General features: G+C 41.3%; 1 protein-coding gene across 2 annotated transcripts; it reads right to left on the bottom strand.

Moving 5' to 3' along the window:
* Window positions 1-11: 11 nt before the first annotated feature.
* NBN (nibrin) lies at window positions 12-26901 on the bottom strand. 2 transcript variants are annotated; one of them, XM_077351953.1, is made up of 16 exons: window positions 26667-26901; window positions 22786-22919; window positions 21352-21500; window positions 19814-19973; window positions 18087-18190; window positions 14685-14802; window positions 14117-14307; window positions 12844-12941; window positions 11612-11747; window positions 8780-9058; window positions 7741-8200; window positions 6668-6754; window positions 5287-5442; window positions 3865-3978; window positions 3405-3454; window positions 12-1693 (listed from the first exon to the last, which is right to left on the bottom strand). In XM_077351953.1, the coding sequence occupies exons 1-16, from the start codon at window positions 26722-26724 to the stop codon at window positions 1666-1668; spliced, it is 2322 nt and encodes a 773-aa protein (XP_077208068.1). In that variant the 5' UTR covers window positions 26725-26901; the 3' UTR covers window positions 12-1665. The 2 variants fall into 2 exon arrangements, with proteins under 2 accessions (XP_077208068.1, XP_077208069.1); XM_077351954.1 differs by lacking the exon at window positions 26667-26901 and adding an exon at window positions 25745-25941.
* Window positions 26902-26934: the final 33 nt, after the last annotated feature.

The following is a 26934-nucleotide window of genomic DNA, read 5'->3' as shown; positions in this document are numbered from 1 at the left end:
ACTTATGCAGCTTATTTTGTGAAATGGTAATCTGATACTTTATTGTGAAGAATTTATGGTTTGACAGACAGGAAGTAGTTGCGACCAAGAGATGGGAATAGGCATGACGACATGATGGCCCAAAGGATTCCTCCATGGATCTGACCCTCAACTTGTTCTTCATTATTATATATCACCTGGTATTCAGCCTACGTTTCCTAAGCTCATGATTTGAAATGAGTGAAGTCATCCCTTCTCCTGTCACATGCTTGCAGATCAATGAGACCCAAGTCTGGAAAGGCTGAAAATCCCCACCCTAGATGAACTCCATGGATTTCTTTTTTTAAATAATCTACATACACAGCCTTCAGTTACAAATATCAGAGACTGTAAAGATTCTCCTTGCTGTCTTATCAAACAGCAAAAAGAGGAAATCTCATTTCTTTTGTGATAGGGAATGCTTATAGGGAACCAGGTTCTTTCACCAGAATGGGGAGGTGACTTCCATCCCCATCAGTCTGAAATAAATTGAGACATCTAACCCTCTTCTTTATATGCCATTGTGTAATTGTGTTAGTACAGAATTAGCAGAAGTTTGGCGATCCATTTTCTGTCTACAAGTAGCAGCATATTCTGCAGCTGCTGGAGGCTCATTCACAGACATGTGACACATTTTGAGAGTTTATGCGTAGGATTCTCAAATGATGTGACTGAACTTAAAGCCAAAAGGGTGTAAGGGAAATTTCCCTCTAGTCTTTTCCCTACTGAACAGAGTACTTTGCACCTTAAAATGGGCAAGGGCAATGCAAGACCCTATGTGGTTCCAGAATGCTGCTGAGTGGGGCCTCCTGTGTTAATGAGTAGCTGCTCACACACAGCCTTAGGAAAGAACACTGGTGTAGGATACAGCAGGGGTAGTCAACCTGTGCTCCTCTAAATGTTCATGGACTACAATTCCCATGAGCCCCTGCCTGCCAACATCTGGAGGAGCACAGGTTGAATACCCCTGGGATACAGGACAGGGACAGTACCTGCTTGAACAACAGAATGACCCATCTGAATCTATATAAGAACAGCTTTCTCAGGTCAGAAATACCGTGGGACACAAAGCAGAGCCTGTTTCCAAAATAGTGCACCTCATATCTGCTACTTTTCTAGTCAGTATTTTGGTGCCAATGAAAGTGATTTGAGGCTAACATCACAAAACACGATTCTACATAAATTTACATCCTAATAAAATTTAATTTAGTAAACAAGCAAAAAAAAAAAAAAGACCTGAAATGTAGAAAACAAATCTGGAGATCCATGCTACAAATTTCAAATCAAGTCCATTCATAACATGTTTAGAGTCCTTATTTCAGTCTTGTGCAAGTCATACCAAAAAAGAAAAAAGCTAAAACAAATGCTCTTTTAAAAAACAAAACTTTCTGCTTGTTTCTTTTTATAAAGCAATATTTGCATCCAAAATAATGCTCCTAAGTTGTAAAATGAATTTTAAACACTTTCAGCTGTAGCTTGATTGAATCAAGTACTGCTAAAAGTTTGCAAACAAGAAATGTCTTTTCTTCTTTACAGGTTCTCAGAGGTATGAGCAAAGCGGAATAAACCTCTTGATGTGACAATGTATAGCCTGCAAGGAGGCTAAGCAAAGTTTATTCTCTGCAGTCGATCCGAATCAAGAGACAGCTATCTTCTTTTTGTATGTGGATTATACCTGTAAAGTGAGGGAAAAGCTTGGTTAGAAAATGAAAAGGGAATACATACATATGTACTGTAAAGCAGTGGTCCCCAACCTTTTTCCGGCTGGGGACCGGCAGGGCAACTGCCCCGCCTGCGCAGCACGCATGCGCGATGCGACCCTGATTCCCTCTCCCCCCCTCCCGCAGTAAGACGCTTCCCGGGCCGCAAGCTTGCGGCCCGGGGAAGTTTTTTACTGCAGGGGGGGCGGGGAGAGGGAACCGCGGCCCGGACCGCAGGTTGGGGACCACTGCTGTAAAGCCCCTCACGTTTAATATAGATTGGACTCAAGAACACGTTCAGTTTACAACATACATATAATGCTTGAAAGTGCAGCCTTCTAAATTCATGTACATTGTAAGAGCCTATAGTCATCTGATCTGAATGTGTATAAAACAGATTCAACTACTTACTGAATGGCTAGCTAGATCCTATTGTGACGAGCTTTTCTACTGCTAAAGAGCAACAGGACGTAGACGTACTCTGCATGGCTAGAATATTACTGAGGACTTTATCTAGCTAGAAGCCCTTTCTACAAACACTTCTCCGTTCATTTTGACTATTTGCCATTAGAACAACTTCAGTCAAGAAATGTGTTTATGCTCCAAAGTCAGATCCCACTACATCCCTAAAAAGCAGAGAAAAGCTTTCTCAATTTCTAAGCACTTATTTCTGTAATGTACATTACTATCAAATGGTAGAGTGATGTTTCCCCTTAGGATGGACAAACTGTACCCTGCACGAGCACAAGAGGTAGGAAAGGCAATTCTAGTGTTAGAATGCTTTAAGTCTGGTTTAATGCACTACTGGCAAAACACAATAGCTTGCTGGTCTGACTCTGGACATGCCCAACGTTGTGTTGAAACTGGATCGCTTCACCTCACCAGTTAACATCAAGCTTCAGTTCCCCTATGAGAGTCAACCAAGCCCTGTATTCTTATGGGGAAAAACCCCAGGAGGATGACATTTCAGCTAAAACCAGTATACAGTGAGTCTTCCTTGCGCTGGAGCTGTTTCCCATGACCTAAAAGAGCTCCTTGCACACCACTGAAGACAAGTAATTTATGCAGAGATGGATTTCTTCTCACCTTCTGTCTCAAAAGTATACCCAATTGTGTTTGCAGGAGAGACTCAGCAATATCAAGCATCTAAAAATGGCTTTGCTATCTGCCTCTCTAGCAACCATGGGTCTATGCGAAATTAGCTATGCAAAAATTAGCTTCAAAAAGAATGCAATACTGGAAGGCTACTGAGCAGCAGTGAAATAGCCAATATTACAAATTCCATTAAGCAAAAATGCTCTGTTTTGCAAACTCACTGGCAAATACATTAAAAACCCAGAAATTTTCACACAGTAAGGAAGACAGGGATCATTTCTGGCTCAATACATTCTGCTATGTAGTTTACTGGACATATTAGTCTAACAGAAATGCTGGAGGAAACAAGCAACTTTACTTGCCTTACAATGGTAGGAAAACTTCTGGCATGGATGCCAAACAGCAGCATACCAGATCATTTTGGTTGGCACACAAAGCCAGTTATTTTTAGTACATTTAGTACATTTTAGTACATTTAAAGCAGTCTGAGTGTTGGGAAGCACAGGCTTATTACATGGGACCAGAATAAAACCCTTAGAAGAACAGTGAGGACACTGTTTCAGCACCATTCCTAAAGATGACCTAGCTTACCTGAAGAGATCATCAGCGAGTGACTCCTCTCTTGCTTGCCGACTCTGTTCCTAGAAAAATAAATGTTCCTTTTCAGAATCTGTTCCCAAGATGAAAATCTCCTTCATACATTTATTTGCAAATACACTGCTCAAAACATTGGTCCAAACTCATGGCCAAATTCACTGAATACAGAGAGTTGCTCAATAAAGGGAATGCTACTGCAAGGAACAGCACATGCGGACACCTGAAGAACACTGAGCAACAAGTCCACACCGGAGAGTTTCCAGTTAGTGGAAGCATGTTGTAAAGATTTGCTTGTTTTTCCAACTGTCACTAGAGAATTTTCAGCACAGTTACACAATCACGCAGCAAATGAAAATGAGTTAAGGCCACCTGTAGTACCACTAAAATGCTTTGCAGATTAAAATGAAATATCTGATGCTACTGGCACTTCACAAAGGATGCTTGTATTCCTCACCTCCATTTCTTGCCTCAGCCATTCTTCCATCTCAGAATTCTTCTTAGCATAATGAGCTACCAGATCTGATCCCCCAATAATGTGTGGAAACTGTCCTGCTCCAGGATAAGGAACCTGTCAAAAGCAAAACATATACCAGTAGTTCAAAAATTCAGTCAGAAAATAACAATCTCCAATGTACTAGGGCAACCCCCACAAAACTCCAAGATTTAATTTTGTCATAAGATGCTTAAAGAGATCAAGTATTATTTCTTCATTAATCTGCAAAGAAGCAGATGAAACTAAATAATATTTGCTATTTACCATTTGTATGGAGCCTAATAAAACCTGACTTTTACAAACTGGTTCTATATCCAAGACCTTTAAAACAAGTGTAGGCATATAACAGTAGGGGGCACTGCATGCAGTTACGAAAGTACATAAACTGACCTGTAATTGGGTTCTGACCTACAGATATGCACAACATGAAGAATTGTGCTGATCCCGAGATTCTATTAACATAGCTCAGAATCCACAGGGATGCTTCATCTGAGTGCAACATTCCAAACTTCTGTTGGCTTCACAGTGTTGGCTTCATACTGTTAATTCTGTATTTAGTTTTGATACAAAGTGGTGCATATATAGACTGAAAGGCAAATTGGTTCAAAGAATTTTGGACTGCATTATTCAGAATTGTGGAGAGGGAAGAATATTAAAATATAATTTAAGATATGTTTCATTGATATATTTTGTATTCTGCTACACTTAAGCATACCACTGACCATTACAGAGCGTTTTTGGCTCTGGTCCCGGCCTGGTAGAACAAGCTCCCAGACGAGCTGAGGGGCCTTCCGCTAGGCATTTGGCTAAGGCCAGGGGAGATACCAGGGTTCAATTGATCTGTGAGTCCCGCCCCATGTCAACTGCCAAGCTTAGATGCGTGGCAACTACATTTGACAGCTTGTAGACAACATCGTATGTCACTTTGCTGGCAGGATGTGAGCAGCAGGGAAGGGAGTTATGGGGAGGTATTTTGATTATTGCCTGCCATCTTGTTGTTGTAGGTAATATTGGGGGGGAGCATGTTGATTTTATTGTTTTATTGTAGTGGGGCTAGTGAGCCCAGTTTATTCTGTAAGCTGCCCCTAGCTGACTTGTCGGGAGGGGCGGGATATAAATTTAATAATAAATAATTAATTGGAGGAGTTACAAAAAAAGCCCTGGAAATTATTTAAAAGGGTGTGGAATCTGTTCCAACTTCCACAAGACTGGAATAATTGTTCTACGCATGTAGGAAGGTCAGTACATGTACAGATTTAGATTGAAAAACTAATTTAATTTCAACCAAATCTGGAAGAAGCAATGATTTGTATACACTTTCCATATACTGTGAAAAGGGCCCTCTTGTGACAGATTTTTTTAAAACAAACAATGCATACCAACCTTTTTAAATTTTTTGAAGTTGTGCAGATATCCATAATTTGTTTTTGCGCTGGAATCAACACCTCTCCTTGGCTGACTGACCACCAGGGATCGAAATTCAGTCAGTAAAAGCTTGCTGGGAAGATGGCTGCTATCACTTGCAAATGCATCAGGATTCTTGGGGAGTGAAGGTGGGAAAAATATAATAGTTAACTGAAGCTATTCTGTGTTACTTTTATGTATGCCATCCTACTTGCTCATGCTTCTTTGGATCCGAATGGACCCAGCAGCTCCTTGCACACAGGGCTCAGAAAATGTACCAGCTCCCACAATGGAAGAGAGAGATGGTTCCAGTTCCCTATCCAGAGGGAGAAACAACAGAGTAGCAACAGAGCCACTGGTGCTGTGGCTGCAACACTATGCTGCTATCGAGTGGCTAGCAGAACCTGACAATATACAAGGACAGCCCTTGACTGTGCCAGGTCCTGCCAGTTTACGTAGAGCTGCCAGCCATGGCTCTGTTGCATCCATTGTATTCCTCTCAATACCCACTATTATGGGCTGCACACCAACCTCCCCATCAGTGGCACTCAGTGGGAAACACCTTGCAGTCAACCACGTGAGCTGCTGCTGAGCGAATGCCATTTTACTAAGTGAAACTAAAGTAATGTACAACTCTGTGTCCTTTCTTGAATTACCTATAAATTAATTTTTCTACCACTCTAATAATTTGGCTGCAACTATGTTAAATTTATATCTTTACCAGTACAGGCTAGCCTGATCTCTTCAGACCTCGGAAGCTAAGCAAAATTGGCCCTTGTTAGTATAGAATGGCAGACCTCTCTAAGGTAACCAGGCTTGCCATGTGAGGCAACCACAAATCACCTCTGAACACCTTTCACCTTGAAAACCCCACAGGGTCCCCATAAGTTATTTGTGACTTGACAGCAAAACATTGTTTGTGAGTGTCCTCCATAGCGCAGGGGGCTGGACTAGATGACCCACGAGGTCCCTTTCCAACTCTATTGTTCTATGATTCTATGAAAAAAATTAGCTGATTTATCTACAACTCCATTTATTTGCAGGGTGACATAATAGTTTACCTAACCCTTCCTACATCAGTCTTTCAAACAGGAATAGGGAACAGATTTGGCTTTCATTCTCAAATGAACTAAAACCTGGTGTTTGACACAGCTAAATGGAAGGCAGAAGAAACAGGTAAGGAAACTAGTAACAAAGTCAGTTGGGAATATTAGATACTATGCCTCCAAATATGAAGCAAGACATCAAAAACTCATCCTGCCACGCTTGTTACCTAAATTGCCTTCTGCTTTACCTTTTGTAAATGCACACATGCAAACACATATAGAATATTAAATGTTAATGTGAAGACACTCCTTACATGTAATTCATTTCTTCTGCTGGGTGTTGATTCTTCTTTAATCTCTTGTTTCTGGACTGACGCTGGAAGGGTCTGTTCATTTTCTTGCTGTTTGACACACAAAGTAGTGATAGTATATATATATTAGATTTAAAATATCCTGTGGAGGGATACATGGTTGAAAACATACATTCTCCCCTCTCTTACAAAATAACAGTTGCTTGTTTCCTCTTTATTTAAGTAACATGTTCTTTACATGGGAGTTTCCAGACTGCAGAGGAAACTGAAAAAAGTTTGCCAATCATCTCAGAGTTCGCTAAGCTTCTAAATTAAGCCTTGCAAAGTGACTTACTTGGAGTTTACACATAAGTTAAAGAATGGAACAACTTTAACGAAAAATATTGTTCTGAGTAACACTGTTACTGATTTATTGTGGCAACCTAAGGTCAGCATGCTTTATTCAAGAATGGGCCCAGACCAAAGAACAAGGCAAAAGGGAATTCAAATGAAATATTAAAGGTACAGAACCTGAGAGGCAGAGAGAGGCACATCATTTCAAGGTGAAGTAAATGCTCAGAACTGTGCACTGAGGTGAAAACAGAAGGAAGACAGGACCAAAAAAGAAGGTAGGTGCCACATTTTCATTATATATATATATTCTGCTTTCCTCCCCAATGGGTACCCAAAGCAGCATACAAGATCATCTTCCCCTTCAGACTCTTGAAGGGAAAATTATGAATACAAACTAATTTACCCAACTAATTTTTGTTTAGGAATCTGAAAAGCAGTTCTCTACAGAACTCATCAGACTCTCATAGCTTCTAATGGTAGTCTATTGGAGATACCCTGCAACCACTTTTCCGAAAGGCAAAGACATGTAAGGTTTGCCTACACTCTTAATGTCAGTTCTGAATAGTACAGTATCCTTTAGGTTCATTCTGCATGTTGGAACATTTTCTTTCAATGCAAGAGCTTCTTAGGTGTGAAAAAAGGGCCACCACATACGGTAAACTATGCAGGATCCAACCCATGTTACTGTTGCAATCTAAAGCATCAAAAGTATTAATGTGAAAAAAGGAGGAAAATGCCTTTACCAATAGCTTCCTAGTGTTTCTGTTTTCAGAACTTCCTTCTTGAACACCACTTCCCTCCAGTTTCCTTTTTTTCTTCATACCACCACTACTTTTTCCATCACCACCTCCTAGGTCCTCTTCCCAGTCTAACTCTTTGGCCTCGAAAACAAGCTCCAGTGAAGCAGCCTCTTCTGCTAAGTCATCCAATTCTTTTCTTTTTGTGGCAGATTTTCTAGCAGGAACATTTTCATGAGGGTTTCTTCTTTCTGATTGGCCGCTCTCCATCACAGACTTTGTAGTGATGTCCACAGAAGACTGGTTCATTTTCTGATCCAAAGTACATTGCCTTTTTTGAGATCCTCCTGCTTTCCTTTCCAACAGCAAAGATGTTACGGGTTGAGCACAAGTGGAAGCCTGGGGTGATTTCTCCTCTACCTTTGCCTGCTTCGACACAGATGTTTCTCCTTCTTCGTTCCTTTCCCTTAACCAGAGAGCAAGCAGTTTAAAGACACCCTCTACAACACATTCACAAATACCCATGCTATGACTGAATATGAACAGACATAAACTGGGTTTACTTATATTAAGTCAAACCATTTGAATTAAAAGTGATAGACATTTGGGGTGGTATATAAATTGAATAAATAAAATAAATAACTGTTATCGGTCACGTTCAATAAGACCACCGTCGTTCGTAAAACAGACATCGTTAAGCTAGCAAAATGAAAAATAAAAAGCCTGGAGTAATCTTGACGGAAAGAATATGTAACTATAATTTTGAGTAACAGTCTTGCAAGGCCAGGAGGCTGCAGTGGGAATGGGGTAGGAGGCAAAAACAGAACTCTGCTCGTGTTATTTCACCTCCTTCTTCCTCCCCACCAATGTGATTGTTATTCCACGTGGTTCCTGAAATCCTGGGAATAAAATTCCACAGGGCAGAAATGGAAGGGGAAAGCAGGAAAGGTTGAAAGTTAGTATCCAACCTACTTTTTTCTGTCCCCAGTATTGTAGTATGGCAGATTAACATATACTCAAACACAAGAAATGTAATTAAATGTACCTTTTCTTAGTTGTTACTTGGAAGTAATTTCTAATTGAATTGGACTGCTGCTGTGAGCTGATTTCTCTATTTCTCCCATACCCTGGAGTTTTAGAGGGTGAGAATGATAAACTGCCTTGATCAGTCCATGGCTGCCTGTTCAGTTTGGCTGTGGTTGGTCTAATGTTTGCAGTACCAGTTCCTGCTGGAGTCTCCTTTACAGTAGTTCTGTCCAGTGGATCTAGTTTGCCTTTCTGATCTCGAGGAGGTATTTCTTCATGACTTCCAAATATATCCATGCTATGGAAAGTAACAATAACAGAACAGGAAATGTAATTATGAAAATCAGTATGAAGATTAAGCATATCCCTGAATGAGCACAAATAAATACACACAACCCTCACCACCACAATCTGTAGTCATCTGACATCTAAAAATCAGTGCCATTAATTATTTGTGTGGCTCATGCAGGACTAGCACCTAAAGGCGGAGAAAGCTTCATGGTCCCCACTCCATCCATCCATTCACGAGCCAGAGGAGCCAACAGACCAAGAACCCCTTGGAGCACGAAGGCTCTTACAAGATGACTTCCTTCCAGGTAGAGTTGGAGAGAACGGCCATCTCAGGAAACCTGAGAACCACATTCTTTTTTAAAAATGGCTTTTCAGCCCTAAGAACAGCATGGCTTCCCTAACAAGCCACAATTTAGAATGGGATGACACAGGGAGGCAGAAGGGGATATGGCCCTTCATCCTCCACTTGGTTTTGGTAATAAGAACTTCCAACACGTGAGCCTCCTTTTCAGAGTAAAAGCCAAGTATAAAGATAAAGGTAAAGGTATCCCCTGTGCAAGCACCGAGTCATGTCTGACCCTTGGGGTGACGCCCTCTAGCGTTTTCATGGCAGACTCAATACGGGGTGGTTTGCCAGTGCCTTCCCCAGTCATTACCGTTTACCCCCCAGCAAGCTGGGTACTCATTTTACCGACCTCGGAAGGATGAAAGGCTGAGTCAACCTTGAGCCGGCTGCTGGGATTGAACTCCCAGCCTCATGGGCAAAGCTTTCAGACGGCTGCCTTACCACTCTGTGCCACAAGAGGCTCTATAAAAGCCAAGTATAAAAATCATAATAAAACTTTTGACACTTGGAAAAAACTTTTTCCAAACGGAAAAAGACTATTTTCCCTTTAAAATGCTAACAGTAGCATAAGAAGTCCAATCTCCATTAATGAAACTGAAAAGGAATTGATGACCTAAACGCTTCTTTTAAAGTGTGACCGAAATCCAACTCAGATCTATGTATGAACAATTTTTCCTTTTAGACACAGAGACCTGAGGTCTTCACCTCACCCTACATTTAAAAATAATAGTCTGCACCTAGAGATGATCATAGCAATGGTGGTTGTTATAGAATGGTGTCAATTAATGTTTCTGTGTGGTTATCAATTGTGTTGTCATAGGGGTTTCCTTTTGTATTTTAACTTTTCTGCAAGCTGCCTTCAGCACTCACTTTTGGAGGGGCTGTAAGTCAGAATCTATGGTTTTAAAATAAAATTTTAAATAAAATACATGTCCTCATCAAAATCAGTTAGGAAATTTAGTAATTGAAGAAGAAAGTAACTACTCTAACCAACCCAAGCTCTAGAGAATTTCCTCTTGTAAAATGAAGGCATGGTAGTCAGAATGACTCAGACTAGGGATGGGCACAAGCTGCATTCTTGTGGTTCGGTTTATGGCTGAATCATGAGCCGAATGAGTTTTCAGTTCCCAAACTGAACTGTTTGTATAGGCTTGTGAGCTGCAAAACCCTGCTTTCTGCTCCCCATGTTCTGCACGCGCACACACACACACACACACACACAAGGCAGCGGGGAGATTGTTGTTGTTAGGTGCGAAGTCATGTCCGACCCATTGCGACCCCATGGAAAATGATCCTCCAGGCCTTCCTGTCCTCTACCATTCCCCGGAGTCCATTTAAGTTCACAACGACTGCTTCAGTGACTCCATCCAGCCACCTCATTCTCAGTCATCCCCTTCTTCTTTTGCCCTCAGTCGCTCCCAGCATTAGGCTCTTCTCCAGGGAGTCCTTCCTTCTCATGAGGTGGCCAAAGTATTTGAGTTTCATCTTCAGGATCTGGCCTTCTAAGGAGCAGTCAGGGCTGATCTCCTCTAGGACTGACCGGTTTGTTTGCCTTGCAGTCCAAGGGACTCGCAAGAGTCTTCTCCAGCACCAGAGTTCAAAAGCTTCAATTCTTTGACGCTCGGCCTTCCTTATGGTCCAACTTTCACAGCCATACATTGCAACTGGGAATACCATAGCCTTGATTAAACACGATTTGTTGGCAGGGTGATGTCTCTGCTTTTTAGGATGCTGTCTAGATTTGCCATAGCTTTCCTCCCCAGGAGCAAGCGTCTTTTAATTTCTTTGCTGCAGTCCCCATCTGCAGTGATCTTGGAGCCCAGGAAAAGGAGAGATTAGGACAGTTTAACACTCCAGTTTTGTTCTAGTTTTGTTCCCTATCATTTCAAGTGGGCAGCAAAACAAGAAGGTTAAAGGGGCTCAAGTCTAAGGGGTTGCGCGAGGGAGCCCAGGACAGCAGAGCTGGAAGGAAGACACTTTTCTCCACAGGCCCAGCTTCCTCTGCTTCCCTGTGAAGTCCCCCAGACTGTCCCGAAGAGTTGAATTGAACAGCCCAAAATTCAGTAAATTCAGCACATGCTTTGCTGAACGTTACTTCCCAAGCCCCAAATCAGTCCAAGTTCAGGTCCAATTCTGGCTCATAAATTGGTTTGTACCCATCCCTAAACTTATTTTTAAATAAACAGCATAGAGGAAATCTTAGTTATACTGTACCACGTGTCCATCAGCTCTGTGTCTGTTACATATGCTTTGATATCACCTGTGACAGCAGGCATTACAGTCTCCTCTACCAGTGCATTCTGAGAAAGACTTGACTGTTTAACAGATGATGGAGCAGCAGGTTTTATTCCTGAAAATTAAAACACAAACACAACAGACGTTAGCACTTCAGGTGCACACATTCAATTTTAATACACCTTATAGGGCAAAAGTTAAAACGCTTATGTTAATCTTATAACAGGAAGCCACGGATGATATTTTTACACACTATATATTGTGTTAGTTCCATTCATTTCTTTCACATCCTGTACCATAAAGCATGTTGCAAAGTAACGACTTCATTTGCTACTTTGTGTGTTTTCTTTGACCGTCTATGCACTGGGAACTTCACTGCCCCAGCTCCTGTGCAGGAGCACAAATCGGGGACGGATGAGGTATACCGGGCCAAATGCTCCCCCGTGTGGGTGCAGGAGGAGGTGGGGCAACCTGTCACGACTAAAATGCCAGCCTGCAGCCTGGCATGAAACTTCCAGTGCGTAACTGGTCTTAGACAGTTGTTATTAAATACCTAAGATAAAGTACTGGCATAGATACAGAGAACTGTGAATTAAATCCTGTGAATGGAAGGGATCTTTTCTGCTGTTACCTTCTCACTGTAGACTTTTGAAAAACTGCTTTTGCAGGTTAAGTGACCTTGGAAAGAGCATGAGGTATAGAAAAAGGAGCCTCACTAGGGTCACAGGGCTCTCCTACCAAATCAAGGCTGCAAGTCCAACTCGGTCTGTGGCATTAATTATATTTCATATGTATTTTAATTATATTTATTATAATTATATTTATAATAAATTAATTATATATTTATGATATATTTCAAATACTTAGATCAAGATGGGCAGCCGTGTTAATCTATTTGTAGTAGAAGAAAAGGGCAAGAGTTCAGTACAAAATTTATAGCAGGGTATGAACTTTTGCAACTCATTGCTCCCCATGCCATCCTAAACAGCCTTATACCGTTCTAAGACTTTGGATGGGAGATCAGAGGAGTTAACTCTCTACTGGATTGTATTGAGATTACATGAAATCTGCAAACACAGGATAAAACCTTATCATTAGTAGAAATTAGTACTATTCCATAAGACTGCAACTCCACATCAAATGCCTATCTGCTGAATCCAGTTTGCCATAGCAAAAGAAAGGTTTATAAAAAGGATAAATTTTGAATTTACCTGTATTAAGAGAAGTTTGAGGATTACAGTAGCTTTCTGTGGATGCAAAGATAACTGCTAAACCAATTTCTGCCTCTGAAATTGTCCTATATTTTTTCCTATTAGAAACAAAACAGAAACAATCCTAATAAGCAACAGGAAACCACCAAACAAAACACAGAATTCTTTCACTGGAATCCAAAGGGCCGAATGCCACATGTTGGATCTTCTCTGGTTTCCTTTCCCTAACACAGTTGATTCCCCACTACCACTGGTGAGCCCTACAGAGCATTCCAGATCACATAAGGGGCTTCAAAAATATTAATTTGTATGAGCACAGGTCTTCGAGTTACCAGACTGATTCAATTAACATTTATAACGCAATAACAGTCAATTCTAATAACTCCTGCCATGTCTAGACTTTGCTTTGTGCGATCAAGTTGCAGCCATTGTATGGAAACCTTGTAGGACTTCTAAGGCAAAAGTGTAACAGAGGTGGTTTGCCACTGCCTGCCTCTGGGTTGGGAGGGACCCTGGTATTCCTTGGTGGTCTTTCATCCAAATACTAACCAGGGCCAAGCTTGCTTTAGCTTCTGTGATCTAAAGAGATCAGGCTAGCCTGGACTATCCAGGCCAGGGCTTCCAGACTACAGTGAATGAAAAAATAAGGTGCATCATCAAAAAAACACATTTCAGTTAATGTATCAAAAGGAAAATACTAGAAAAATTACACACAAAGTTTTTGTGGTGCAGGAAAATTCCAAGTTTTGAAATGATGCTGTTTCACTATTTCATAACAGCTTTTAACACTATGTCAAGAATGAAGGCTCCATCTGTGAACCTGCTAAACCTCTGAATTGCTCAGTTTAGCATAATCCCCCTGAAATCTTGTTAAACTAAACTAGAAATTTCCTGGTGCAAATGATTTGTTGTAATTAGAAGATTTTATTTTAATTTGCATGCAGTAAATTCCCTGCATATCATAACGTTTAACTATACACACAATTCATTTTAACTCCATTACCCAATGCATTTTCACCTGGGATTTATTGTCAAGCAAGCATGCTTAAGATCACAATCTAAATTACACAGGCATTTATATCTCCATGCAACATACGTACTAGCACAGAGAGTGTCCAAATAACTGAACATAACTCTATGATACTGCCCATCTCATTAGAAGCACTCTCAAAATGTCAACTAAAATTTCCTACTCATCTAAAACTACTTTACCGTAAAATGAACTACAATTACTAAAACACCAGTGGTCTTGCTGAAGTGAAATATGCCATACCTTTCCAAGACTGTTGTGATGTTATCAATCCATTTCCTCTCCGAGTCAGAAACAGATGCCTGAGAGCCTGTGAGTCCCACATCAATAACACAAACATGAGGAGCTGCTAAAGAAGCAGCATCTTCTGCTCCCTCAGTCAGCAATTTTGCTTCTCCTCCTCCAAACGTGATGGCCGGACTCAGTTTTGCATGCTAAAATCAAATACAGAATCCATACATGTGATAGAAGAGACTCCACCTACTCTTTTCAGGTTTTAAAAACTGAATGAAATTCTTCAACAAGTATAACATTGCAAAGAGAGAACAATGCAAGAGTGACCAATTATTTCTATCGCTATTTTATTAGAGTGAACAAAGGAAACCCTGTGATTTGTCCCCCTTTGCCATTAGAGGAAAAAGAATGCAAGGCCAGGAGAGCACCTTTCTCATATAGTACAAATGCTGTATACATGCAGCAGTCCTACCAAGGTATCAAGTCCCCCACTTTTCTTCTTCTGCAGAAATGCACTAACAAAACATCTTAAAACACTTTTTGTCAAGACAAGTGCAGTAAATGCAGAGCCAGTTACCTGCTTAGCAGACAGAAACACAACTTTTTTCCCTCTGAAGATGACTCTTCTGGCAGGACGTGCAGTCAGATCTAATTTTTCATTCCTAATAGTTGGTTCATCAACTGGAGGATGAAAACTGCAAAGAGAATAAGTGGCTGTGAAAATGTAACTTCTACTTTATGGTGTTGATCATTACATTTAATGTCTAGATTGTTCAAAAGAAAATTAATGGAAAATAATAATACTGGTTGTGCAGCCATTACCATAAGCACGCAAAATTGAAAAACCTTGGGGGAACAGGTGAATTCTCCTCCATGTCTCTTAATCTTTCCCCAGTTTGGATATCATGTATTATACGCTGACAGATTTATAACTTAGTTTTACAATGTTTCCACTGTAAAATCTTAAAATCTGAGTCTTGTGGGCATGACTTTGCAACAGAACTCAGTGTCATGGGGGTACATGCGCACCACAGGAACAAACATCACTAAAAATGAGCCCAGTGTACTGCTTAAAGCACTTTGTACTTACACTGAAAATAGGGCCCTTTCCCACTCCCTCATCCCAAGATTTGAACGTAATGCATACCAAGACCAAAAACGCTTTTAACGTCCCTATACATCTCCGGCTCCCTTTTACTGTGTGCAGATGATTTCAGCTTGCACAGACAATTGTGCTGCATATTATTAATACTCTAAAGATTTGAAGTCACATGACCAACCTACACTGCCTAGTGTGTCAAATTACATTCTTATGCTTGTAGAAATAAATTTCTGTTTGTTCAAGTGGGATAATAAGTTTTCATCATCTCCTCCCTTATCACTCCTCCCCACCTCCGTATTCCACCTCCGTACTCCCCACCTCCCCACTCCAATCTCAAAAGGCATTATAAGCAGAAACTATCTATTCCACAAGCACAGCCCTACTTGTGATTCTTTAAATCCAATCACTACAAATCACCTACTTCAAATATAACAATCATAGTTTAAATATTAAACATTATTCATTACCGCTTACAGTTACCAGGTCCTCTCTAGAGATGATATAAATTGTGATTTTAATTCCAAAGTCATAAGCTGCTATTTAAGAAAATGTAAAGGGCCTAATTATTTCTGCCAATGAGAAAACCTGATGATGCTTCATCTCAAAATCTGAAGTTGAGCCATATGGTGTAGAAGGCTCTCTTATTAGGCTAAGCATTAATTATACAATTTCTTCCTACAGCACCAAAACTGTTTTGTTAGTGCACCTATTCTCAAAAGACAGCCCATGCATCACTTTGAAAATGTTGCCATAGAGATATCCATAGCAACCCCTGAAAGTGAAGTAGATACCGGCCTCATAACATCTGAAAATTTCAGCAGCTTCCCAATAGCACCCACAACCACAGCTCAATAGTCCTCACTTTATGCAGGTGGCCAGATATAACTGTATGCTGAGGGACAGCTCTGTTCCAACCACCCTCAAAGAGGCAAGAGTCAGAATCCTGCTTATAGCAGTCTTCCTTGCTTTAACAACTTGGTCAGTATCCAAGCTCATGTTTTTTAAAGTCAAGTTAGTTGGAACACCTGCAGAAATTCCTGGATAGTAAGATTTTAACTAGGTTCATTTCAATACAGAAACCCTGAATAACCAGATTGCAGGATTTGCAGGTGTATGTATATACTTTCCCTGTTCATTTCTTGTATTACTTCAACACAAGATCACTGTGCAAATTAAAATAATACTTAGTGGCAGCTACCACCACAATGTTGGGCTTATTCTTATTTTTTTTAACTATTCCTCTTGTCCCCAGCACTTGGGCATGCTTTTTGGCTGGCACTGCCCCCATGGCAATCATTTAGAGCGGTGGTCTCCAACCACCGGGCGAAGGTCCTGGCACTGGGCCGCGGCTCCCTCTCCCTGCCCACCCCCAGTAAGAAACTTCCCAGGCCGCAAGCAAATCGGCCACAAAAGCAGCTGATTAGCTTGCAGCTCGGCAAGCTTCTTTTTGTGGGGGGGGGAGGGAAGCAGGGCCGCGCATGCGCAGGCCGGGCCGCGCATGTGCATTTGCACCATGCATGGCCACAAACGTGCATGTGCAGCATCCCGCACAAGAGCGGCACTCCCGCACATGCGAGGCCGGGCTGCACATGCGCAGCCGGGTGATCGCCCTCCCCGCCGCCGGCGGTCTGCAGCCTCGAGAAGGTTGTGGACCACTGATTTAGAGGCTCTGTCCACCACCTTGTTAGAATTCCAGAGGTACCCACTGGCTCAGAAAGGTTAAGACCTAGCCTATAAACTAGAATTCTAAGCCACATTTCATTTCAAACAAGGAATCGTTAATCTGTATGTTATACATAATAGGATAAGAAATGTACAGACTTCTAAATTAAACAACATAGCATTTTTATTTAGGTGGACTTTGACTTTTTAAGCATGCTAGAATGCCTGCAGTGGCATATTTGTATTTTAACTTCTGCTATATTGTTTCCCTATTATTATTATTATTATTGCACTGTTTCAAGTTGTACCATTTCAAGTTGTCTTTTTATGTTTCATTGTTCATATTGATATTTAAATTAAAATGAAGATTGTAAACTTTCCAAGCAAGATTAAAAACATCATTTTATAAAAGGTTAGTAGGATTTTAAATAGCAGGGCTATTTTGGGGAGACCAGTTAGAAGAAAACGCTGAGCAACACAAGTGCACACACACCCTCTAAGGCAGCCTTTCTCAACTTTTATACCCTTGAGAAACCTCTGAAACATTATTCAGGCTTCGAGAAACCCCAGAAGTGGCACGATTGTCCAGAATAGGGTTGGGAAGCATAGCTGTGAACACGTCCACCTGGGACCCCTCCCCTTCCAGGACTATCATTGGCCATTTTGAGAGGGGTGTGTGACCATATATGGACATATCATAGCACCTAGTATTATGCTGTATTTAAATAAAATCAATCAATGGTTATATCGCCATTTAAAAATTAAAAAATATATAAAAAATTAACTCCCACTTATTCAGGAAGCGCTTCCAGGGCCCTCAAGAAACCCCAGGGTTTCACAAAACTCTGGTTGAGATTAAGAAAGCCTGTTCTAAGGTCACTTCTTTTATCACTTAAGGACAAAACAGCAGCATTTTGACATGAAAGTAATACTTGTTTCTTGAAAAATTCAGAATTAAACATCCCCAGTATTATTCATATGCATATAAATATGTAATAAAATTGATTTAATAGAATCTGACATATAAAGCTTTAATGTGCTTTAAGTGGCTGAGGAGAAAGCTGATACATGGCTTGGGTATGATGGCTACATCTAAGCAAGTCAAGAATCAGGTTTTTAAAGTTTCAATAAGTGTTATATAACAGAACAACAGCCCAAATTATAAAAATTGTAAACCATGTAAAATGTAGGACGTGCACTAACAAAGCATATTACCTTTCAAGCTTAGGTAACTCTTGTTTGGTCTGAATCGCTTTGATTAACTCAGCAAAATATTCTGGCTTTGTAATTGGCCGACCACAGATCAATGCACATATTGTCTAAAAATAAAGCAGAAAACTATTACTCTAATTCTCAATAATACAAATGTAATACTGGCTGGTCATATTTGATTCTCCTCCTTTGTAGTCACTTTTGCTCCTGTATCCCTTCATTGGTTCGGAGTACTTTGCAAAATTCCAGGTGCCACATATCTATGGTATATAGACATTTCATTGCGGAACCTAATAATTTCAGCAGTGTCTCTCAGAAGTACAAGTCTTATTTGTCAATAATAGGATAATCAGAAATAGGGGGAAGTTATTTTTTGTTGGGATGATGACACCTGGAGCTATATCTGTATTTATATAAACACTTGTCATCAAAGCTGTAATAAAACTATGGGACTAAGCTTAGGTTTTATGGCAGCATTGATTAGAAAATACGTCACTAGAATGAGACTCAAAAGGACAAAAAATTAGTTTATTCTAAATTTGGGGTTCTAGAGCTAAAGAAAATTTGTTAAGTAAACAGGGTATCCTGTTTACATTATTGCCTGTTGATAACATTCTGACAGAATGATTGCACCCTTCAGTCTTCCGACACAGAACGTTCCCATATTATGGCTGGGATAGGCAAAAACAACAACTAAACAAAACGCTATTTTTCAGATCCTGGTATATTGAACCCAAAAATATTGTATTTCCCAATATTCTTGAACCTCAATACTGGTACAGTTCTCAGCTTCAATAAATATTTGGAAATGACAATTGTTTGGCTCCATTATAATCTGTAGGGATCACCAGAGTCAATGGTCCCCATAAGCTATAATGGAGAATTGATTTGGAGGTACCCGGGGTGGGGGCACTGTTTTTTTGAGGTAGAGGCACCAGATTTGCCGGACAGTTGCTGGTGCCTCTCCAACCCCACCCCCCCCCCCCAAAAAAAAAAACAACCCTAAATTTGAAAAAGATTGTACCAGGGGGTCTAAATCTAGGGGCACCCAAAGAAAGTGCCCCATTGTTTGTAACAGAGGGTAAAATTGGCATATAAACTGGCCCCTTTAAAATGTAAATGCTTTTTGCAAGCTGCAGTACTGCGAATGAACTCTGAAGACATTTAAAGGGACTGAGAGCAATACATCTGCTCCTCAACCCTTCTGTGTTTTACATTTCTCTTCCACTTCCACAATGACCCAACAAATCCAACTTCCCATCTCTCCACTTAATTTATTTATGGTTTCTTTAAGACCAAAAGCCAAAGGCCAAAATTCTCAATGTCTTAACCTTCCTGAATGACCTTTCTACTTTCAAACAATTAAACCTCAAAACCAAAACTTTGCATCTGCATCTCAGATCTGTCTCTTGTACCCAGCCTCAACATGGTATTATTTTATACATGCTACTTTTGATTCTAAGGCATTTTTTCCTATACAGATTACAAGGCTGATATCTCCCAAAGTGTTACAATATTCTTGCATGGTAGTTCCTGCTGCCAGGGAATCTCTCTGTGTTCAAGCATGTAAGCAGATGATTCAAAACAAATCAAAACAGAAAAAGACTGATGAGTAAGACTTCAACCCGTTTCGTTGTAACAAACAATTCAACAGCTCTACAATTTTCACCAAGTAATCTTCCTTATTGGAAACATCTGTATTATATTTGCATACCAAACACGCAGATTACCTTCACAGTAACTTTGACTGACACCATGGCAAGATGAGTACATTCTTCTTTCCATTCACTCACTACATGGCCTCCCAGCTGCAGTATGTTTTGATTTAAGACATTCTTTTGTGAGAGATCTAAGCACGAAGAGCACACAACCAAGGGCTCATATTCTATTCTGCAAAGAACAGTAATAATCAACGTAAGTGTTCAAGAAAGACAATCTGTCAGACACAATCAGTCCACCAGGGCACTGAAAGTATTTCCCCGCCCCCATCCCCAATGTAAACAATGCCACATTAGTCCAAATGACCTGAGTCTTCAAGATCCACCCATCAGTACAGGCAAAAAATCAAAGTAGTAAAATACTGCAGTTTAAAAACATCAAAATATTTAAACACTTAAAACAAAGTGTATATAAATAAACAACTTAATAAAACATATAACAAAACCAGGGAAAATAACCAAACTATGCAGAGAAGTCTTCTCGTATTGGCAGGAGGCAACAATAGAGGGAGACAGCTGAATCTTCCTGGAGGGGGAGTTCCAAAGTTTTCTGAGCCACATCAAGTCAGTCCTTTCTCACGGTGTCACCTATCTAGCCACAGATGTCCAGGACACCCAAAGCAGGGCCTCCAAAGATTACCAGAATAGATGGGTCTGTCTGTCTAATTTACAGAAGTAAGAGAAACTTAAGGCACTGAATTACTAGCTGCCAGAGGCATGGTGGTGTAGTGATTACAGAGCAGACTCTAATCTGGAGAGTCAGGTTTGATTCCCCACTCCTCCACGTGCAGCCAGCTGGGTGACCTTGTGCTAGTTACAGTTTTCTTAGAGCTGTTCTTGCAGAACAGTTCTATTAGAGTTCTCTCGGCCACACCTACCTCACTGAGTGTTTGTTGTGAAGAGAGGAAGGGAAAAGTGTTTGGAAGCCACTTTGTGACTCTCTTCTTTTTCTCTAAAGTAAATTTCATATTGACTCCAAGCATGAGGTGGCAAAAGATGCCCTTCCTTATCCTGATACACTAATATACCAAGAGGAACTGTACCATCTCCTAGGGATGATCATTTCCAGTCCAAATATATATCCAAAAAATACCTTACCAGTATTTTCCAGATGTATTTGAGTGTCTGATCTGGGATTTTGGGATACTCTGGAAAATGAGTCCAGAAAAATCCCAAAAATATTTGGAAACAACTGGGAACATGGTGAGCCAGTTTTCAGGCTCCCAAGATATTTTGTGCCTTCAATTTTACTGTGTGTCTGTCTCACCTGGGTTTGTTATTGGTCTAATGGTTTGACTTAAATTCTAACCCTCTGAAATTGGTTTTGTTGTTTTGCAACACTGTCTTGTTACTTTCCCTGATTCTGCATTGTTTCTTTGGGCTTGTTGGTTTTGTCTGCTTTGGGAGGTTTTTGGGACAGTGGCTGCTTACGTGTCTAAGCTTTTGTTCCAGTTTACTATATTTTGCATATTCAGCAGATTTCAGTGTACAACCCAAACATAGCCTTCCTTTCTGTGATTATTTTAAGAAACAATGCAAATTGATCTTACCTATACTTGCTTTCAAAGACTCCAAAAGTGATTCTGTCACCAGACTGCACATTTCTGGAACTGCCACTTGGTAGTTTGTCCCCATTAACAAAGGTGCCATATTTAGAGGTGTCTTTTAGTGTTAACACAGGAAATGTAGATGATTGACTCTGAAAACAAACATTTGTTAAAACATTCGGATACCCAAAACATTTTCTTATTTACCTAGAAAACATGAGATGGCGTTGAGGATGTTTGTGATCTCTGGCATATTACGCTAGCTATATTGACTTTCATTTCTGAATTTAAAAAAAATGTCTTGAGCAGCATACACAATGGTTTTTATCCCAACTTGTGCAAGCACAGCACAGTAGACTACTTGCCAAACAGAAGACCACTTCCTTGAAACTGCATCCTGCTGTGCCCCCAGAAATCATACATCCATGGGTTACTCAACTACTAGGGGGGGCATTGTCAAAAATTCCAGCTTACTGTTAGCTGAACAGTCAGCTGCAGGTAAAAAATTTGGTTGAAACTTTACTTCAAATTGTTTCAAAGTTTATTTCAAATTGCTTTTATATCAACATGCAATATCATAACTGCATTAAGGAGGAGGACACTACAGCAAAATATTTTTGTTTTTGCTGCATTCTTTAAAGCAGTGGTCCCCAACTGTTTTATCACCGGGGACTGATCAACACTTGACAATTTTACTGAGGCCCGGAGGGGGGGGGGGAGTCTTTTGCCGATGGACATCGCCACTGCCTGAACTCCTGCTTGCTTTCCCGCCAGCGCCCCTGACTTCCCGCTGCCCACTGGGGGGCGCTGCCAGCAGCAGCTGCGCAGTGCCATGCTGAGGGGGAGCCCCAGCCATGGCGGCTGCCGGAGAGCACCAAAGGTGAGCCGGCGGCACAGTGGCAGGGCAACCCCCGAGGCATGGCACTGCGCAGTTTATTTTAACAAGAATATGTATATTATTACTATAAAAGTTTATACTATATTATATCAAGGTTATTTGCCCAGTTTTTGCCATGCCCTCCCTCCAAACAGTATACATGATCCTCCCTTCCCTATTTATCCTCACAATAAAGCTGTGAGGTAGGTTACTATGAGAGAATAGTTGATTCAAAGTTACCCAAAGAGCTTCATAGTTGTAGGTATTGGAATCTAGTCTATACAGATTCTAACCATCATACATTCCATCGGTGCATTTTTTACTGTCAGATACAAGTCAGTACTATAGTATGGCTGCCATCCTATGGACAGTTACTTGGAAGTACCAGTGAACATACTGGGACTCACAGAAACAATAAGGGAACTTGTATCAAAGTAACAGAGGGACATTCCTTTTACTAGGGTCTGATTTGACTTGGGCGACACTCATTCAAATTCAATAGCTATTTTATATTGTTGTACAATGGCCGTGATGAATACAGTTGTCTATTTGGTACTTACAAGGTTAACTGGAGGATGACTAACAGAAAGGACTGCATGACTACGGCTGATTGACTGATCATCTTGAATTAAAATGGCACAGTTCCTGCGTCCAACAACATACTCGACGCCAATTAGAAGTCGATATGGTTCACCTGAAGAGTTTAAAAGGGAAGTTATTAAACCTTGGATTGAGAAAATATAGCAACAAATGAAACCAAGCGTCCCCCGAAATATCAGCCCTATTCACATACAATGCAGGAACAAAGAGCTTGAATGAAATTTTTTTTCACACACAAAACTAGCCTGTGTAGTTTGAACCACTTCAACCACTAGTGGAGAAAAGCACTGGAAGCAACAGAGAGAGGTTGTGGGAGATGACAGGGGACAGACATTGCTTGCCTTAACTACAAATGTCTGTGTACAAAAGAGGCCTCTCCTGTACGTATCTTGAGAGGGTGGGGAAATGGGGGGGGCATGAAATTCTGTGCACTGCTAAATTGTTCATGGGCAAAGCTCAGAAGTGACACAGGGTAGTTCTAGGTATCACCAGATACCTAGGGTAGTTCTAGGTATCACCAGAAAGCCCTTCTTCCCTCAGCAGTCTCCTTGCCTTGCTGTCCTTCATCTCCACTCTCAGCCAGGATGACTGACAATCTTTCTCTCAGGCATCCCAAGACCCAACAAAGTGAAAATATAAACTATGTAATAAAACATTTTTTAAAATTAAAATTCTTATTTCATCTCAGGCAATAAGCAAGATGCACACTGTGAATTTACTTGTTTCATTTCTAACAACAACACAGTGCAGTGTTTCATAGTGATATTTCAGCTGGGGGAAGTTGGAAATGTTTGAATAAGATACCTCTGAATGGAACTCAAAGGATTTCAGCTTAGTCTAGCCAAAAAGAGGAAGAGACCAATAAATGCTCACACTGGTAACCTTGTTTCAATTTCTCAAAAGACCTGGGAGAATCACAACACACCCCTATTTATGTCTAGAAGAAGAAGAAGAGTTGGTTCTTATATGCCGCTTTTCCCTACCCGAAGGAGGCTCAAAGCGGCTTACAGTCGCCTTCCCATTCCTCTCCCCACAACAGACACCCTGTGGGGTGGGTGAGGCTGAGAGAGCCCTGATATCACTGCTCGGTCAGAACAGCTTTATCAGTGCTGTGGCGAGCCCAAGGTCACCCAGCTGGCTGCATGTGGGGGAGCGCAGAATGGAACCTGGCATGCCAGATTAGAAGTCCACACTCCTAACCACTACACCAAACTGGCTCTCTACTGAGAAATAGGGCTTCCTTCCGGGTAAATGTGCACAAGATTGCACCCTCAGTCAAAAGCAGAAATAGTAAAATGGAATATGGTGAATTGCCCTTGCCCATAGATTCACTAGTGAATATGTTCAAAAGAATATGTTTCCAGTAAAGTGGTTAAAATGTCGGACTAGAATCTGGAAGTCCTGGGTTCAAATTTCCACTCTGTCATGGAAGCTTGCTGTGTGACTTGGGCCAGTCAAATACACTAAACCTAACCAACCTCACATGGTTGTTATGAATAAAATCAGAGTCCAGTAGCACCTTTAAGACCAACAAAGATTTATTCAAGGCGTGAGCTTTCGAGTGCAAGCACTCGATGGTCAGACTAAGAACTGACCATCATAACAGTAGGAATATATCTTTGTTTCCCTTACATTGAATAAATCTTTGTTGGTCTTAAAGGTGCTACTGGACTCTGATTTTATTGTGCTACTTCAGACCAACACGGCTACCCTTTCTAATCTATGGTTGTTGTGAGGATAACATGGAGTAGAGGATTTTGTAAGTTACTTTGGATTCTCAGAGGTGGGGTATAAAGAAAGGAAACAAATAGTTCAGAATGACAAGTTATACAATGAAGAGTATGTGTGAACCTGAAATGCCCCATTACCTTTCATGGAAGAGAGTTTATCTCTGTTGAAAGAGACAATTACACTCAAAGCATATCATACACAATTCTTTTGGTGAACTAAAGTTAGCTTATCACCAGTTTTCAGTATTTTTCTCTCAGTTAAACACTGTGGGGGAAATAAATCCTACATCACATTTAAAAAGCTATATATATTATTTGTATTTTCCCATACAGCTTTGTATTTGTTTAAACATTTAAAACCAATCCCCCACATCAAATATTTCATTTGGTCTGTACTGTTTTAGACCAAAGATAAGAGAGTGTTCTGGTAGATTTCCCACCATATAAAGGGAATTTCCACATGCAGAAAACACAGGTCAATGATTTGTTTATTGCAAGACAGGTAAAAGGTAATTTTTTCTATATACATGGGGTAGGGATTTGGGGGGGGGGGTTGTTCCAATCATATTCAGCCCCACCAACAACATGAATTGGAACCGTCTTATTACAGGGTTACTGCTTTAGGAGGTCTTGGTTGCATTTTCACAGGTCTGAGAAACACACATCACTGACAAAACAGTGATATTTTTTATTTCAGTAAAAGTACTCTGAATCTGAAACTGTGATTTTGTCCCACAACGCTTCTTAATCCATCCTGTTCATGCAGGCACTCAGTGTACATACACCTGGCCCAAATTACACGGCAGTGTGCACAACTGACCTGATCAAACACATACACATCTCACATACAGCAGGCATGCAATTCTCCTTTACATGCACACTCAAATATTCTCATGTTATGCTCAATACATCATTCAACCGCCACATTGATACAGGTATTGGTCTCTGGGGAACAGACCAGTCTTTCTTGCCACACAGAAACAGGGCTGGTGAGGGGTTGCCCTTGTGGGCCACCCCCGTTTCAATGCTTAGGAGCCTTTCCTTGACCTGTGTTGCCATCATCCTTCCACGCATTCAGGACAGGGCGGGTGCTCCCCGCCTCATCGCCCCAAGCCAGCAAACGTGCAGGAAACCGGAGTGACTCCAGAGCCGGACCGCGCACATCCTCCCTCCCCGCCTCCTCGCTCACCGGCACCGCGCTCGGCGACAGGAACCAGCTGCCACATCCCGAGGGGAACGTCGGCCGCCGCCGCCGCCGCCGCCGCCTCCTCGGCGCCCTTCCTGCCCTTTTCCCGCGCGCTTTCTTAGCTGTTCTTCTCGCCAGGGCAGGAGCAAACCATCGCATTCCTCTGAGGCGACTTCTGCGCGCATGCGCCAGACGCCCCCCCCCCCGAGCCCCGTGATCATCGGGACGTAAGAAGAGTCGAGCGATACGCCCCCTTCTCCAGCCCCGTGACCATCGAGACGCAAAGCGAGTAGAGCGGCACTCTTCTTCTCGAGCCCCGTGATCATCGAGACGTAAGTTGAATAGAGCGGCACGCCTCCTCCTCGAACCCCGTGATCATAGAGACGTGGATGAGTAGAGCGACCAGCCCAATAACCATGAATCCAATTTCAAGTCCAAGGCTACTTTAGATAAAGGATTTTGGAACTGTGTTCCTACTCGGCTGAACTCCGTCGCATGCTCATAAAATGTAGTTTGTGGTAGAGCATGGATGAGGCAGGTCGGTAAAACGATTCAAAGGAAAACGGGTCACAAATTCCAAAATAATTAATAAAAACGGGACCGCTGAAAACTATATGCCTTGTTTGTGCATGAAAGTAAGACAATTCCCTGCCTTACAAAATTTTTCCAGGGCACCTTGAAGACTAACAAAGTTTTATCATCTTAAATTGCTGTTCCATTACATTGTGAAGACTATTGTGTTGTTCAAAACTACTGTTGAACTATTGCTGATATATTAACTACTTTATATGTTAATCCGTTCTATGTATCCCCCCGCATGGAAGGGCGGTATAAAAATCTAATAAATAAATAATAACTTCTGGGCATAAGCTTTTATGTGAATGCATCGATTTATTTATGTATTATACATTAATATTTAACTCACGACTGAAAGGGAAACGGGGGCGGCAAGAAAGCAGCCAAATGGCCAGTGCCTCAGGCATTGCACACGTTTTTGCAGCGCTGCGAACCCTCAGAGTCACATTTCTCCACAGGAATGGGCGACGAAGACGTAGTTCCCAAAGGGTATATGCTGCCCTGCAGAGCCAAGTGAAATCCTGGACTACGCGGCGGCGGCATTCACAACAGGCGCGAGGGAGAAGGCGCGGCCCGCTTGCCTCCTGCGCGGCGGAATGCGGAGTGAGCGGGCCCTC

This window comes from Paroedura picta, chromosome 9 (genome assembly GCF_049243985.1).
Source record: "Paroedura picta isolate Pp20150507F chromosome 9, Ppicta_v3.0, whole genome shotgun sequence".
NCBI lineage: Eukaryota > Metazoa > Chordata > Lepidosauria > Squamata > Gekkonidae > Paroedura > Paroedura picta.
This window is presented reverse-complemented; position numbering and strand designations above follow the sequence as displayed.

Bases quoted from the DNA above. Each gene is read 5' to 3' on its own strand.
- NBN (XM_077351953.1), bottom strand. From the start codon at position 26,724: ATGCCTGAGGCACTGGCCATTTGGCTGCTTTCTTGCCGCCCCCGTTTC. The intron at 18,191-19,813 runs GTAATCTGCGTG...CTTTATTTTTAG, and splicing joins CAGTCAAAGTTACTGTGAAG to ACAATATGTGCATTGATCTG. The intron at 8,201-8,779 runs GTACATTTAATT...TCTCTGGTTAAG, and splicing joins CAAGTAACAACTAAGAAAAG to GGAAAGGAACGAAGAAGGAG.